Source organism: Lithobates pipiens, unplaced genomic scaffold (assembly GCF_037356315.1).
Source record: "Lithobates pipiens isolate NorthernLeopardFrog02 unplaced genomic scaffold, aLitPip1_a1.2 Scaffold_1, whole genome shotgun sequence".
Taxonomy (NCBI): domain Eukaryota; kingdom Metazoa; phylum Chordata; class Amphibia; order Anura; family Ranidae; genus Lithobates; species Lithobates pipiens.
Window position 1 is genome coordinate 2446418 of NW_027507685.1, and position 18124 is coordinate 2464541.

At 41.3% G+C, this 18124-nt stretch overlaps 1 protein-coding gene across 1 annotated transcript in view; it reads left to right on the forward strand.

The window, feature by feature from the left end:
* ABCB7 (ATP binding cassette subfamily B member 7) overlaps positions 1 to 18124 on the forward strand; it is a 162026-nt gene that overhangs the window by 129508 nt on the left and 14394 nt on the right. Inside the window, exons 9-14 of the mRNA XM_077466692.1 lie at positions 1840 to 2014; positions 7723 to 7880; positions 9441 to 9604; positions 10140 to 10269; positions 12067 to 12238; positions 17261 to 17364. Coding sequence (XP_077322818.1) covers positions 1840 to 2014; positions 7723 to 7880; positions 9441 to 9604; positions 10140 to 10269; positions 12067 to 12238; positions 17261 to 17364 — 903 coding nt within the window. The remainder of the gene's footprint in view (positions 1 to 1839; positions 2015 to 7722; positions 7881 to 9440; positions 9605 to 10139; positions 10270 to 12066; positions 12239 to 17260; positions 17365 to 18124) is intronic.

An 18124-nucleotide genomic window follows, 5' to 3' on the forward strand; every position in this document is an offset into this window, starting at 1 on the left:
AACGTTACAGTAAATACAAAACTTGCACCCCTAAAAATGTACTGATAGCTTTCCCTTAAATGGTAAACCTCATGCTACTTTCTCAGTAATGTTATAAATTCAAGTACAACAGCAACCCCTTAATTATGGTTTAGCTGAGACATCTGATATGTGACGGACATCTGTCACAAATGTGTTACGATTAATTTAACCTTCAGTTTTATGCATCTGCAAAACAGGTCTGGTTTATTGTTCGTGTTTCTGTCAGGCAAAAGCAGTGCTGTATTGTACTGTGGTGGTGGTTTGTAATGAAGGGCTAGGCTGGGAGGGGTATCTGTACTTGGGGACATGGGCTGGGTGTCTTTACTGTGGGATTAAGCTGGAAAGGAGGTGTGTACTGAAGTTTTGGTCTAAGTGTGGTGATTCGGTGCTATGGGATTAGACTGACAGTGGGATGTCTGTAATGAGGGGTTAGGACAGAAGGTAGGGGGCTTAACTGATGGGTTAAGCTCGAAGGGGGGTTTGTATTGAGGGGTTAGGTTATTAAAGGGGGTTCTGTATGCATTGGTTCCCCACAGAGGGGGGTATGACTGGGAGGGTAGATCTGGGTAAAGTAGTCTGTACTAAAGGGTTGAGCTGAGAAGGGGGTTTGTACTGAGGTGGTGGGCTCAGGGAAGCCTGTGGGGCTAAGATTGGTAGTGGGGGGAGGGTAGAGCTGTGGGTCATATTCTGTACAGTAGCATGTATGTGACCTACTCCTGAGCCCTGCACTCTACATGTTATGCACTCCTGAGAGTGTAGGTACAAGTACTGCGGCATATGCGTACTGTGTATACAGTGAATAGGCTCAGGTTTTATTTATCTATAGACCTTTAAGCTCCTCCCATTGTTAACTCAACTTGGCCACACCCACAACTCTGATCAGCCCCAGGTGCTAGATATGCTAAGTATGTCACTTGGCCCAGGGAACTTTTATTTAATTACTAGAAACTGCTGCCATTGGGATTACTGTGCGCGCAATAAGATATTTAAATTGCCTCTGTGTGAGGTGGATTAGTCAGCTAGGCTGCATGTCAGACACGCTGTATGAGGCCCAACAGTTTTGAATGGTGGCCTTGCAAACCAGAAGTAAGTATCTGTGTAATCCTCAAAATGCAAATGGTATTGTCCCCAGGATTTCGTTTCCAAGGAACATCTGCCCTCTGTGCCTGACTGTTGGCCCATAACTATGATCAATGGTCTAACCCAGGGATCCTCAAACTATGGCCCTCCAGCTGTTGCGAAACTACACATCCCATGAGGCATTGTAAAACTCTGACATTCACAGACATGGCTAGGCATGATGGGAATTGTAGTTCCCGAACAACTGGAGGGCCGTAGTTTGAAGACCCATGGTCTAACCAATAGTGGTGAGGTGCAGAAGGGGCGTGCTCCATGGTCTCAAAGATTTGGTCGTTAGACCATCTTGCATTTAAGGGCAGGTTCGTTTTCTACATGGTGTGTAAGTATGTATGTGGTGACATCTAGGTTCCATTTTTTAAAAGCTGTTGTTTTTCTGTCTCTTCTAAAGTAGCCACATTAAGATGAATGTATATGACAGTAGATGGGTAATTTTTGACCATATTTGCCATCTGTGCTATGTGATAATTCACCATTATTAATCAACAATATATGAGCGTTAAGAGCAGGTTTCACACCATGTATGCCTATGTCTAACTTTTAGATTCCATTAGGTCAATAACTAGTTAGCTGTGAAAAAACTTTTTTTCGCTAATGTACCTTTTAACGTGAACATTAGCAGAGGGCCTTGGCTGGTTTTGCTTTTATTTTACTATGTTGCATTCTTTCTTTTTGTGACAGTACTTCAACAATGAGAAATATGAAGCAGAGAGGTACGATGGCTATTTGAAAGTATATGAAAATTCTTCTCTGAAGACTACCTCAACACTTGCCATGCTGAACTTTGGACAAAGTGCAATATTTAGTGTGGGCCTGACAGCTATCATGGTGCTTGCAAGCAAAGGAATCCTTGCAGGTTGGATAACACTAGATTGATCACACAAACTTTTTGTCTATAGAAAATAATATAAAAAATGTAGTGTACTGGCATGCATTTTATATATATATATATATATATATATATATATATATATATAATATAATGTGTGTGTAAAAACTGTAAATTATATATAAAATCTGTCAGGTATTGTAAGGATAGGTAAAATCTGTGGATACGGTGAAATGCAATAAAATATCATATGTACCGATTTATAAAGTTCGCCAGGAAATAAAACCTATTCCGGAGCCCCAGTGTTGTATAACAAAGTACAGTCAAAAAATGTGTTCATCATAAACGTGTTTGATTTCATGGTAAAATGTGCACATTTAAATAGAAGTATCCAGATAAATCAGTCTAATTTGTCCATGCAGTTAATGGTATTTAAGGGTATTCAAAGGTTATCCAAAAATAACATCCAATATAATTTGTCGATGTTGAAGGTGCACGAAACCTTGTGAACATAACAAGAATGTTCCGGTTTGGCCATTCACCAAACATGTTTTTTTCTGAAACTAAAGCACTTTTCTAGCATTCACAAATGACCTTTGGGTAGTTTCTGTTGTAATTATGATTTAAAAAGAGTACCGTATATACTCGAGTATAGGCCGACCCGAATATAAGCCGAGGCCCCCAATTTACCCCCAAAAAAACTGGCAAACTTATTGACTCGTGTATAAGCCGAGGGTGAGACATGCCTGTCCATCCCTGTGTGTGTGTCCGTCCATCCCTGTGTGTCCGTCCATCCCTGTGTGTCCGTCCATCCCTGTGTGTCCGTCCATCCATCCCTGTGTGTGTGTGTGTCCATCCATCCATCCATCCCTGTGTGTGTGTGTCTCCATCCATCCATCCATCCATCCCTGTGTGTGTGTGTCTCCATCCATCCATCCATCCATCCCTGTGTGTGTGTGTGTCTCCATCCATCCATCCATCCATCCCTGTGTGTGTCTCCATCCGTGTGTGTGTGTGTGTGTGTGTGTGTGTGTGTGTGTGTGTGTGTCCAGCCTACCTTTGTCCCGAGCCTCCGTCCCGTGCCTTGCCTCCTTGCCTCCGTCCCGTGCCGTGACTTGCCTCCTTGCATCCGTCCCGTGTCGTGCCGTGCCGTGCCTTGCCGCCGCCGTCCCGTCCCGTCCCGTGCCGTGCCTTCCCTTGCCTCCGTCCCGTGCCCTCTTCGTCGGCGGCCATTGTAAAGTTCAAAAGCTGCGCCGCCGCCTTCGCCTGTGATAGGCGGAACACTGAATTTCCCAGCAGCCTGTGTTCCGCCTATCACAGACGTCGTATCATCCTCGTCCGTAGTACGAGGATGATACGATGTCCGTGATAGGCGGAACACAGGCTGCTGGGAAATTCAGTGTTCCGCCTATCACAGGCGAAGGCGGAGCCGGAGGCGCGGCTTTTGAATAGAATGGCCGCTGTCTGTCTGCTCGACACGCTGATCGAGCGGGCAGACAGCGATGACTCGAGTATAAGCCGAGGGGGGCACTTTCAGCCTCAAAAAAGAGGCTGAAAATCTCGGCTTATACTCGAGTATATACGGTAAACGCAGTTGATTGATAATAAATGACTTCAGCCAAACCCTAACTATGAATGAAAGAAAAGTTTGTGTTATTCATATTCTCTGAAAAATGGCCAAGAAATCATAAATTCTGCCAGGGTATGTAAACTTATGAGCACAAATGTAATCCAGTGGTTGCATATGTGTGCACACCCTCTTATAGCTGGGGGGGGGGGGGTGTAGCTGTGTTCAGAATTAAGCAATCGGATTCAAACTCATTTTAAATAGGATTCACCTGCCATCATTTAAAGTGCCTCTGATTAAAGCGGAGGTCCACCCTAAAATGGACCTCCGCTCATCGGAATCCCCCCCCCCCCCCCCTCCGGCGCCACAATCGGCACCTTTCAGGGGGGAGGGGGGTAACTGCACCCACTTCCGGGCTAGCTCTCTGCGGAACGAGCGTAGGTTACGCCCCCGTTCCGCAAGCGCCCGCCCCCTTCAGCAAGTGCCCCGCTGCCTGCTGGGAAACACACAGCTCCCAGAGGCAGCGGGGACCGTCCGGATTGCGCCGCGCGGCTCGCGCATGCGCAGTAGGGAACCGGGAAATGAAGCCGAAAGGCTCCATTTCCTGATTCCCATACCCAAGATGGCGGCGGGACCCGGCAGCCGAGCGAGCGATCGGCTTCGGGTGCCGACATCGCGGGCGCGCTGGACAGGTAAGTGTCACTATTTAAAAGTCAGCAGCTGCAGTATTTGTAGCTGCTGGCTTTAAAAAAAAAAAAAAAAACGCGGAGTCCCGGTGGACTCCCGCTTTAACCCAAAATAAAGTTCAGATGTTCTAGTAGGTCTTTCCCGACATTTTCTTAGTCGCATCCTACAACAAAAGCCATGGTCTGTAGAGGGCTTCCAAAGCATCAGAGGGATCTCATTGTTGAAAGTTATCAGTCAGGAGAAGGGTACAAATGAATTTCCAAGGCATTGGATATACCATGGAACAAAGTGAAGACAGTCGTCAACAAAAAGGTATTATAGGCTGATGAAACCAAGGTTGAACTTTTTTAGCCATAATTCCAAAAGATATGTTTGGCGCTAAAACAACACTGCACGTTACCAAAAGAACAACATACCCACAGTGAAGCATGGTGGTGGCAGCATCATGCTTTAGGGCTGTTTTTCTTCAGCTGGAACAGGGGCCTTAGTCGAGGTAGAGGGAATTATGAAATACCAGTCAATATTGGCACAAAACCTCCAGGCTGCTTCTTGAAAGCTGAACATGAAGAGGAACTTCATCTTTCAGCATGGCAACGCCTCACAGCATATATCCAAATCCACAAAGGAATGGCTTCACCAGAAGAAGATTAAGGCTGGGTTGACACTATCGTCGCATGTGGCTCACAGCAGCAGTCCGGTGTATCCCTGTTCACCATCCGATGCGTCCCCGTTCACCAATTCAGCCCAAAATTCAGGCTGAAATCGGACCTGACAGTGACCAAAAGATACACAGGGCTCCTGTGTAAATTCGCTGCAATGGAGATATGTGAACCGGCTCCATAGAGAGACGGTCAAAATCTTCTGCTATTGCGAATTGGATGAGGCGCACCTGCATCCAATGAGCAGGAATGTGAACCCAGCCTTAAGTTTTGGAATGACCCAGCCAGAGCCCAGACCTGAATTTGATTGAAATCTGTGGGGTGGTCTGAAGAGCGCCATGCACAGGTGATGCCCTCGCAATCTGACAGATTTGGAGTGTTTTTGCAAAGAAGAGGGGGCAAATATTGCCAAGTCATGATGTGCCATGTGCCATGTGCCATGTGCCAGTCTTTTTAGGTATGTACTTATACCTAAAAAGACTGAGTGATGTAATAAAATCAAAAGGTGCTTCAACAAAGTTTTAGTTTAAGGGTGTGCACACTTATGCAACCATATTATTTTATTTTTACTTCCCTCCATCTAAAAGATTTAAGTTTGTTGTTGAACTGAGTTGTACAGTTTATAGGTCACATTTAAAGGTGGAATTCTTTTTACAGGAGTTTGTAGACTTATATATAATGCACGACTTATGTTATATGCACTGTAATGTGTGTGTGTGTGTATGTATGTGTGTATATATATATATATATATATATATATATATATATATATATATATATATATATATATATATATATACATACAGTATCTCACAAAAGTGAGTACACCCCTAACATTTTTGTGAATATTTTATTATATCTTTTCATGTGACAACACTGAAGAAATGACACTTTTCTACAATGTAAAGTAGTGCGTGTACAGCTTATATAACAGTGTAAATTTGCTGTCCCCTCAAAATAACTCAACACACACCCATTATTGTCTAAAACGGCTGGCAACAAAGGTGAGTACATCCCTAAGTGAAAATGTCCAAATTGGGCCCAATTAGCCATTTTCTCTCCCTGTGTCATGTGACTCGTTAGTGTTACAAGCTCTCACTCTCTCATATTGGTCAATGGAAGTTCAACATGGCACTTCGTGGCAAAGAAGGCTCTGAGGAGGTGGAAAAAATTGTTTACATAAAAATGACCTAGGCTGCAGCACGGTGGCTAAGACCGCGCAGCGGTTTTAACAGGAAAGGTTCCACTCAGAACAAGCCTCGCCATGGGCGACCAAAGAAGTTGAGTGCATGTGCTCAGCGTCATATCCACAGCATAAACAAAAAAATTATGGAAAGATTCCCAAAAAGAAGCTCATCAGCGAGGACAGACCAGGTATAACAAGGTTTTATTAAAGCTTGTTATACCTGGTCTGTCCTCGCTGATGAGCTTCTTTTTGGGAATCTTTCCATAATTTTTTGTTTATGCATTGGTTTTGTTCAAGAGGACTACAACCCCAGACGGGTGTCTATTGTAACTAAATAGATTACCTTCTGGCTGACGGGATTCACAGATTGCTTTATAAGGTGATAAAGGAGATGATATACATCCCTATAAACCTATGCAATCTGTACAAGATAAAAAAAGTCATGGTGTTTTTTGCTACTGCCTTTTTTTTATGTCCTATCCACAGGTTGTGTTTGGGATATAGATGTGTAAGTGTTGCCAGCATTTATGCAAAGGTTGAAGGGGTGAGGGGTCAGCCTGTCAGTGCTCAGACCATACCCCGCACACTGCAAAAAATTGGTCTGCATGGCTGTTGCCCCAGAAGGAAGCCTCTTCTAAAGATGATGCACAAGAAAGCCCACAAACAGTTTGCTGAAGACAAGCAGAATAAGGACATGAATTACTGGAACCATGTCCTGTGGTCTGATGAGACCAAGATAAACTTATTTGGTTCAGATGGTGTCAAACATGTGTGGTGGCAACCAGGTGAGGAGTACAAAGACAAGTGTGTCTTGGCTACAGTCAAGCATGGTGGTGGGAGTGTCATGGTCTGGGGCTGCATGAGTGCTGCCGGCCCTGGGGAGGTACAGTTCATTGAGGGAACCATGAATGCCAACATGTACTGTGATATTCTGAAGCAGAGCATGATCCCCTCCCTTCAGAGACTGGGCCGCAGGGCAGTATTCCAACAACGACCTCAAACACACCACCAAGACGACCACTGCCTTGCTAAAGGAGCTGAGGGTAAAAGTGATGGACGGGACAAGCATGTCCCCAGACCTAAACCCTATTGAGTATCTGTGGGGCATCTTAAAATGGGAGGAGGAGGAGCACAAGGTCTCGAACATCCACCAGCTCCGTGATGTTGTCATGGAGGAGTGGAAGAGGACTCCAGTGGCAACCTGTGAAGCTCTGGTGAACTCCATGCCCAAGAGGGTTAAGGCAGTGCTGGGAAAAAAATGTTGGCCACACAAAATATTAGCACTTTGGGCCCAATTTGGACATTTTCACTTAGGGGTATACTCACTTTTGTTGCCAGCGGTTTAGACATTAATGGCTGTGTGTTGAGTTATTTTGAGGGGACAGCAAATTTACACTGTTATACAAGCTGTACACTCACTACTTTACATTGTAGCAAAATGTAATTTCTTTAGTGTTGTCACATGAAAAGATATAATAAAATATTTACAAAATCTGAGGGGTGTACTCACTTTTGTGTGATTTTATATATATATATATATATATATATATATAATTTTTTTTTTTTTTTTTTTTTTTTTTTACACACAATGTATATACTTTGGATTTGTGTGCATAATGCTATGTGCTCTTTTCAGGAACCCTAACTATCGGGGACCTGGTTATGGTAAACGGGCTGTTGTTCCAGCTTTCCTTGCCCTTGAACTTCTTGGGAACAGTCTACAGAGAGACAAGACAAGCTCTAATTGATATGAACACACTCTTCACTCTTCTGAATATAGACACAAAAATTAAGGTAATTCTTCTTGGGTTTTATTTGTCGTGAAGAGTAGTTGATTTGCATGTGTAATATTGCATAAAGCGGCAGATGCACACAAGCATTCTTTTCAAACTCAGCTAGTCTGACTTTAGGAACTTTCGTGCTCTGTGCAGCCAATTATCTCTGTAGGTAGCTGTAAGCAGCACTAGGAACTAAAAATATACACGAAAATACACTAGGTTGTTCACAACATACTGGGGAAATGCGCCCATGTGTACATATTAGTAAGTTTGATCTTATTCAGATACTGTTTTTGGGATACAAGTCTTGCTTGATTTCTGATTCTGGAATTGTGGGGTGTGGGATGGTGAGTAGTTCATGCTTTCATGACACTTCGTGTGTAATTATGGAAAAGTTGCACACAGGTTAAATCTCTTATTTATAACTGTTTAATCTGTTCGCCTGAACCTTAGCCAGTATTTTTACATCCTATCGCAAGAGTGAAATAGGTCTTTACAAGTTGGGATCAGTGGGGTCTTTACTAGGTTTAATTGCATTGTTATACTGGGTGTTGTCATTTATAGAAGCTGTGGAACATTCTGCATAATGTTTATAAACTTGTCATCACCAGGGGCCTTATGATTAGGGAAGCATTTTTTGCTGTCTGTATTTCTTCTAAAGTAATAGGGAGTCTAATAGAGTTTGATGTTTTCAAGATAGGATTCCTCTGATTGGGAGATTGTTGTCATTTGCAGGTCAGAGTAAACACCACTTAGGAAGTGGGATAGTATGGTGTCTCTAGATACTGATGTTAGATGGGTGGTGAAATGTTTATCTAATGATGTGTTCAAGTAGCAGGTAAACACCCCCATTATAAGATAGAGCAAGTCAGGTTTTTCCAGCAAATACCCTAAAGTGGTTGTAAAGGCTGAAGGTTTATTACCTTAATGCATTCTATGCATTAAGGTAAAAAAAACTTCTGTGCCAGAGGATTTTCCCCAGCCCCCCTTATACTTAGTTAAGCCTGCTTTCGATCCAATCAGCTTGCTATGGGTGCACTCAGAGGGAGGAAGGGAGACCAAAGTACAAGTGGGGGACTCGAGAAGAGGAGGATTGGGACTGCTCTGTGCAAAACCATCGTACAGAGCAGGTAAGTATAACGTTTGTAATTTTTAGAAAATAAAAAGGGTATCTTTGGCGTCGCCTTAATTAAGGCCTTATGCACACTGGGCATCAAAAATGCTGCTCATATAGGCGTTTGGCATTTTTTCTTTTCTTTCAGCCTTTAGAGGCAACTCTGTTAACCTACGTGTCTATGTACATTTGGGCAATTACTGGCTTTTTTGTTTTAGAGAAAAAAAAAGCAAAACCTCACACGTGTTTTTGAGAGGAGTTTTCCAGCAGAAAAAAATGTGTTTTAAAGTGTACATTTTATTCTAGTGTTTTTGGGGAAAATGCCTATGAACACAAACATGGCTAATGCACCTAAATACATTGACAATATGCTCCATAGGAGAATTTATTATGCTGCATTTTTCTGCTGCCTAATGTTCATGGACCCTATAACCCCCAGCATTTGTCTTCTGTTCTCTCTAGAATAAAGGTTTGGCTCCCCCAATAGTGGTCACTCCTCAGACTTCAAATATCACCTTTGATGATGTCCACTTTGAATATTTGGAGGGACAAAAAGTCCTAAATGGTGTGTCTTTTGAAGTTCCTGCTGGAAAGAAAATAGCAATTGTTGGTGGCAGTGGCTCAGGGTAAGAAGCTGTCATTTGTTTTTAAGATCTTTTCTTTAAAATAGAGTAATAGTCTTGGGTTTCTTTAATTGGTATAGTTAATTTCAGATAACTCGCTCCCAATACTTTACCCTTTCCATTCCATTAATGTCAGATAGGAATAAAGGAGGGTATGCAAAACTTGTCTTGGCTATGATAAACCACTTCTCTTGGATCCCACTGCACCCATTTACATAAAAGGTATCGGTGCAGGTTTTGAAATAATCTTCTAATTCTTTCTTTTTTTACCTATTGATTTTGTGATTTAGTGATTTGGAACAAGCGTACAGCTAGTGTAGTCTGAACGCTCTCTGCATGCATGTTTCTGGTTGATGACTTGCTAGATTATAAGATCAGGATGATGATAACCTCTCTACAGCTTGAACCTTTAAAGACAAGTCAGCAGTGACAGTCCTCTCCTTCTGTCCTGATCTGTTACATTTTTATTCTTACAATCTGTCAAATTTTGTGGAAACCCCCTCATTTACTTTGTAAAATCTTTTCAATTGTTTTCAAGCAAGAGCACTCTGATCCGACTTTTGTTCCGGTTTTATGAGCCTCAGAAGGGAAACATATATGTGGCTGGCCAGAACATTCAGGATGTCAGTCTGGAGAGTCTGAGAAAAGCCATTGGCGTTGTTCCCCAGGTATGATTTATGTCATAGACAAAATTTTACTTAAAAGAATGAGAGTCAAAGTTTTATACATTTTTAGTGAGGAGCCAGACTTGTATCTTTTTTATTCAGAAAGTTAAAATTCTACCCAGTATATAAGCGGTCGTTACTAGCACAGGATGTAAAAGGGCAAAAGCAGTACATTTTAGGTAAAGTCTGCAGACATCTTTTAGAAAATCTTTCATATATTCAAAATAATGGTAGTTAAAATGCATCCTTTACATAGGTAACTGCTATTTTGCAAAAGTAGAACTATATCCATGCTGTATATGGTACAAAGTCAGGGGCAGACTGACAACTCAGGGGGCCCCCGGGCAATAGGAGATTATGGGGCCCCCAGGCAATCAGAGATTATGGGCCCACATAGTATACACAAACACACACACAGTATACAATCACACACACAGTAAACACAGACATGTTTCTATTGGCTGAGAAGGTACTGGAGAGGTGGGGCAGCTATAATCTCGGGATTTACATACTGTCCCTGGTTTTACTGAGGCTGGCAACCCTGATGGGGCCCCCTAGTGGCATGGGGCCCTCGGGCAGTGCCCGAGTAGCCCAATGGTCAGTCCGCCCCTGTACAAAGTTTGATTCCATAAACTCCTAGAATAAGGCCGGTGCAATATTAACATTCTCTTGCAGAGGAAGGTGCATACTCTGTCTATAGTTACAGGTGCATCTCAAAAAATGTGACTATCATCAAAAAGTTAATTCATTTCAGTAATTCAGTTCAAAAAGTGAAACTCCTATATTGTATAGATTCATTACACACAGAGTGATATATTTCAAGCATTTCTTTCTTTTATTTTTGATGATTTGGGCTTACAGCTAGTGAAAACCTAAAATTCTGCATCAGAAAATTTGAATATTACATAAGACCAATAAAAAAAAAAGATTTTTATTACAGAAATGTTGTCTTACTGAAAAGTATGTCCATGTACCGTATAGTATGCATGCAATACTTGGAGGCGATCAGCCTGTGACACTGCTGAAGTGTTACGGAAGCCCAGTAGCTGTATTTGTGGGTGATTCTGCTATAGAATTTAAAGCTCAACTACAAAGACAACTTGTATTTATTCTCAGTGGGGAAAGGTAAGAACCTTTTTGTCAGGTTTTTATTGCGCACTGTGTCCTCTGTGGGTATTTTCCCTCACTTCTTGTTACAGTGAAAAACTGTTGATAGGTTGTCCTCAGAATAAAAACGTAGTGGTCATCTTCCCAATAAGAACACTGGCTGGAATATAAACATAATGGAAGTACCCCCCCATACTCCATGAGAAAAAGATAATGTTTCAGCTGGAGTTAGCCCTTGTACACACGGTCGGAGATTCCGTCGGAATGTGTCCGATCGGAGTGTTTTGTCGGATATTCCGACTGTGTGTGGTCTGCATCGGACTGTTTCCGTTGGACCAACTTTTCCAACTTGCCGGAAATATTTTCCGACAAAATGCTCCGATCGGACATACTCCGATCATGTGTAGAGAATTCCGATCAGACAAAGTGCCACGCATGCTCAGATCAAATTCCTACACCAAAGCTATTGGCTACTAGCGTGAACGTAGTCCCGTCGTAACTAAATAACGTCATCACGTCGGATTTCGCGACAACTTTGTCCGACCGTGTGTATACAACAGTTTCGGACAAAATCCGACGGATTTGGTTGTCAGAATCTCCGACCGTGTGTACAAGGGCTTAGGCTTTAATTGTTGACTAAAGATACGGAAAAAAAAAATCGCTGCTTAAAATTTTATATTTATTTCTCTATAGGATGCTGTACTTTTCCATAACACACTTTTCTATAACCTGATGTATGGAAATATCAATGCCTCACCTGAAGAAGTGTATGAAGTAGCCAGGTTAGCAGGATTACACGATGCTATTCTCCGGATGCCTCATGGTTACAATACTCAAGTAGGGGAACGAGGGCTTAAGCTATCAGGTAATGTCCTAAAAACCGTGTTCACAAATGATTACTACTGGTTAGTGAAAAGGTAAAAAAAAAAACACTATGTAAATAATTAAGAGGCCAGTAATATTTTAAATTTTTTGCTGGTAGTGCCTGATAAAGACTGATTGTTTAGTAAGTGAAAAAGATTATTTGTACCAATTTTTTATGGTTACAATAGCTTAGATAAGTGAACCCTTCAATAAAGTCTTTGGTGTTAAGTGACTTTCGTGTGTAATTAAATTCTATGTCTCAAATCACAGAGGGTTTCTGAGTAGCACAGCAAAAGATTTTGATGTGTTTGTTACTGGGCACACTGCCCACTTGGTGGCATGAATATTATTTCTTATCAAAGGCTAAAGAAACCATTGCTGTTCTTTCTTTGCCACACACTGTTGAGGCCTAGATGTGGGATTAGCTGTTTATTCATGATTCATAAAAGCATTTGTTTGAGTTACTATTTCCTGTAACTGGGTTTAATAAGCAATTTGTTGCTTGTGCCCCAGACATTTTACAGTTTCAGATTATTTTTTAGGATGGACTGTAATATTTATTTTGTTGAACATTGGGCTTCCTTTGTAAGTAGGTCAACATAAATTTTACATTTAAAGAACTCGTAATTCTTTAGGTAGAAGTAGTATCAATACCATTCAGATTTTTTAACTTTTTTTCCCTGCACAGCATTTGAGATATTTGCATTCACTTTAAAGCTACGTTTGCTCTATTTAGTTTTTTTAGTTTTATTTTATGCTTAAGAAGACATAGCAAAGTGTATGTATAAAGTCCATTTTTTTTTTTTAGATTACTGGACAGGAAGCCTATGTTATCCACTAAATTATCTTTGCCTTCAGCAAGAACGTGATCCCAATTATAGGCTTTTATTTTTTTGGTTGCATTTAGTCATTTCCTTTGATTTCTTATTAAGAAAAAAAATGAAACAAGTGTTTTGCATTTCACACATAAAAAGTACTAAATGGCTGATGTAACTTACTACCAAATATATTTAGCAATTTCTGTTGTCGATATCAATGATAAAAAACTAACAGCAGCTTCTGCTGTGCTGTCTCTTAGCTAATTTATAGTGTTCTAGAAGTCCTCTGACGCAAATTAAATATTTTATTTGTGAAGCAAATATTTAGTGTGAAGTAAAAAAATATATACCGGTGTATATATATAAAGCAACAGTTAGATCAGGCATAAACAAAACCACAGTCTGTTGTGCTTACCTACCAAGACAACCTCTCCAGCAATGCAATGTGTATGCGATCCCTTGTCAAAAGCACTTTGTCTTTGCCTATTGTTTTTTGAGATTTGCCAGCATCGGCCATCTTGATCGGCTGTCCCTGGATGACATAATTCCTGTGCATGAATACAAGAGTCGATTCATCCCAGCACCCAAGACATACTGAGATTGTACACAGAGCTGCACATGCATAATGGTAGGTTATCTATTCAGAGCCCAGTACCCTCTCCTCTGGTTGCTCGCAGTAAGACTCCCTGCGTTTCTCAGGCCATTCTGCTGAGCCATCTGCCACACTTGCTTCCTCCTTTCTGTCTATATGTGGTCATGCCTCTTCGAAACCCCCCCCCCCCCCCCCCCTTATTTTTACTCTTGAGGTAGACACATTACGTTAGGAGATGGGAGTTGAGAAATTTCAGCCGCCAAAAAACATATCAACCAAAAATGTCCTTTTCGGCATTTTGCCGAAAAAGAATTCTTGCCGATAATGGCGTCGAAAATCACGTATTCGCAGTAGCGGTGGGAGAACCAGCAGGTGACGTCACTCGTCGCGTGGGCAGTGTGCACATTCCTCTTGGATAAGATGCCGCACTCATTGCCTGCTGAGAGGCTGGCACCTTCCCCACTGATGCTCCTCATGCTTCTTTTTCTGAGGAATTGGAACAGGATGACATGCCCGTAACAGAGATTAAAACAAAGTGTACTCACTCCTAGGTATGCAGTATGGGATCTCTTAAATTGCCTACACCAGTCAAGATTTTCCCTGTCCACTTGGAAGTAAAACCTATCTGGTCTGGTCTCAGCCGGAGAAGTTTTGTATTTCTCCAAAATGCTTTGCCCAACAGTATCCTATTGAGGAACGTTTCCTGCAAAGGTGGGTACTTCATGTGGTGGATCCTGCCATATCTTGCCTTACCAATACTCTTACAGCCCCCATGGAGGATAAAGACTGGTAGAGAAGAGTTTAGAGGCCATCCTTTTTCTTTGATCGACCCTACCATGCTATCTCTGGTGCTTTAATGGCAGTTTGTCAGACCGTTGCTGTCTAAGCCAAGTGTATAGCCAGAAATCCTAGGTTCATCCTTATGGCTGTCTCTGTTTACAGTCATTTAGACATTTTACTTACAGCCTTATGCTAATTTGTAAATGCCTTGGCAGATACATTTTGTCAAATCTCCATCAACATGTGCAGGAATCTTTTGCTTGAATGCTTGTCACCTGAGCTCCCATACAACAAACACCTTGAGTGATAACGCTTTGAATGGGGAACACCTTTTTGGTCACGCCTTGGATAAATAATTTACATCCATGGGACTCACTTACAGTAAGTGTAGTCGCCTTTCCCAGAAAAAGAGGACCTGTGCCTCTACCAGTGGGTCTTCTACTGCTGAGGCTAGGAAGGATTCCTTTTGTCCCTCCCAGTCCTCCAGTGCTTAGTTTAAGTTTTAGGTACCTACATTTCTAAGAAGGCTTTGTCCTCTAAACCAGGCAAGACTGACTCCGATACCTCTTTCCAGTGATGGTATGCCCCCACTTCTAAAAGTAGGGGGATGTCTGTCAACACTCTGGTCCCAAAAAAAAATTCTGATGCCCTCGTCCAAAGTGTCATTTCCAGAGGCTACAAACTGGAGTTTCTCCCACTACCTCCTTCTTGGTTCATGCTGTCTATTTTGTCTCCTTCCCTGTTTTGGCAGGTGGCTTTGCTTGATGCTTTCCCGCAGCTCTTGATTCAAGGGGTCCTTACCTCTGTACCAACAAAAGAACGCTTTCAAGGGATCTTTCAAGCTTTTTTACAGTTGCCAAACTGAACAGTTTAGTTTGGCCCATTCTGGATCTTAAGTTTCTAAATTTGCTCTACAGCTTTAAAAGTTTGGCATGAAAACAGCTAGGTTGTTTATATCCTCACTTTTTTTGTGACCTCTGTTGACATCTTGGATGCTTACTTTCACATTTCTAACCTTAATCAACACTATTTGTGCTTTTCTGTGGAACATTTAGCATTACCAATTTGTCACCCCTCTCTTTGGCATAGCCACAGCCCCCTGGTTTTCACCAAGCTGCCTACCCACATTTTGACTCTGTTAATTGCTCAGGGGATTCATGTTGTGGGATATCTGAATGATATCCTGTTGAAGGACCAGTTCTCCCTGTTACCCAGCAGACAGGGCAGATTCCGCAGAGCTTTGATTGGATCCTTAATCTGAGGAAGTTCTCACTGAACCCAATTTACAGGTTGGAATACAGTAGTGAATACTGAGGTGAACTGGGAGAGGCAGAGACATTTTATTGTCAGCTGACTACTAGAAATTACAAGTTCATGGGATTTCAGGCAGAATTAAAAGGTGCGTGTGTTTTGTTTGTTTTTTGTTTGTTTTGTTTTGATGCCTTTGTTGAACAGATATAACAAATTGCTCTTAATGGCGAATAGGAGCCAATTGTTAGGGTTTGTTTAAAGCTTAGAAGAAAAGAAATGTAATAACCACATTTAAGGATTGGTAAGGCGCAATGTATTACATTTTTTGTTTTGGCTTAATGCCCCGTACACACGATCCGAAAATCGTACGGAAAATACCGCTTTCGAATCGATCGTACGATAATCGGATCGTTGGTACAGAGCTTTCGAGAGCCGATTAGGACAGTTCATCCGATATTATTCTATCGGACATGCACGGAAATGTTTTTCGTACGATGCCAGATCGTATGATTTTCGTTTTAATCAGTACAGCTGTCGTTCAAAAATGCAATACAAATGCATTACAACACATGACATCACTTCCGAATTTTTTTTCTGTCGTGCGGGAATTTTCGTGACTTTAGTAAACTCATCAGATTCAATCTGAGATTAGCATGCAATAAAAAACGGATGATCATTCGTCCGATAATCTCATCGTGTGTATGGGGCATTAGATACACTTTCAATGCATACATGGTAAGTAATGTAGAAGAATAAAATTTCAGGTATTTATTACCTCTCACATAAGCCACAGCACTCCCACTGATAATGTTGTCATTTCTTCTTTTACCTGAATGCCATCATCATCCATAGTTGGTATTTAGTTCTTGAATTAAAACGCTGGTTTAGAGATGCCATGATCGTGTAAATCCAGATGCCTGTACAGTTCTTGGCTGTGTTCACAAATGTCTGACACACATCTGGGTGTCACTGTGGAAGAAAAAACTTAAAGCGGAAGTTCAGCCTAAATCTACTCGCAGCCACATTCTAAGACTAACTTATCCAAACCTGTAAAAGCAAAAATTGCTATACCTACCTTTTCTGAAGCCGGTCCATTCTGGTCCCCAGCAGTGGATGCTGTCTGCCAGAAGTAAGGCAGCAATGGCTGGGAATTGACATCACCCATAGAGTTACTATGAAGCTTCCGTTGTTGACTGCCTCTTCTGCACACGCCCACACGCAGAAGTCACTGCTGACAGATCAGCGTGAGACTGGACAGGAGTGACTTCAGAAAAGGTATGTATAGCGATTTCTTCTTTACAAGGCTAGGTAGGTTAGTCTTAGAATGTGGCTGCGAGTAAATTGAGACTTGGTTAGTTTTAAGCTGAACTTATACTTTAAGTCATTCTTCCTGCTGCCTGTAACAGACTGATGCCATTATGTCAGCTTGGGTAAAAGTCACTTGACAGGATCCCAAAGACTGCTTTTTAAGCAAGAAAAAGTGTTTTTTTTTAATTTTTTTATTGATACTGCTCTTTTTGCTGTGGCATTTTAGTAATATAGTTTAGCAATTTTTAATTAAATTTTTGCGATTTTTCTTAAGGTGGAGAAAAGCAGCGAGTGGCAATTGCCAGGGCAATGTTGAAGAACCCACCTATTATTTTGTATGATGAAGCCACTTCTTCCTTGGACTCCATTACTGAGGAGGTATGTTCATGGCTTTTAAGATTCTCTGTTGGAGATGAGACAAAGCATATGTACAAAGGAACAACAGGAACGGGCAGAACATATCTGCTAGCAACATAAACCTTTTAGCATGGACCTAAATCTTGGAAGTCAATTGGAGGTCTAATAACTAATCGCTAATGTTAAAAACCAAAAAATTTAGCGCTTAAAATAGAAAACACCTCGTGAAGAAAAGTGTTATTATAACACACAAAAAATATAAATGTAATAGATAGCGTCAAGCTACACCAAATAAAGGCAAGTGCACTTAGTATAACTACACAGATAAAATAGGAAAAAGGCCTTCGCGCTACTATTTAAAGTGTAAGATCACAAAAAATTAATATTGAAAGTGATAAATATATGTATAAATGTGATAGAAAACCTCATATAGACAAATGAAGTGAATAAACGCACTTAAATCAAGCGTCACTAAAACGTGTAAATGTGCAAAATGGCAATTAAAGTGCTAATAAGTGCAGCTGGACCTAGTAGTATTCACAAAATACCAGTACTGGAAAATAAAATAAATAGTGGTCCTGCGCAAATACAAAATATGATGATAAACGTGCTAGTGCATAAATAAATAAATATACAAAAAGGTAATTAAAAAATCTAGTCCATATAGCAAATCTGTAGGTATATTCAACGGCACCAAAGGTATTCTGATAGACTCAACTCAAAGAGGAAGTAGTTAAAACATATTCATGTAGAAAGGAAAGGATATGGGCTCCCAGAACTC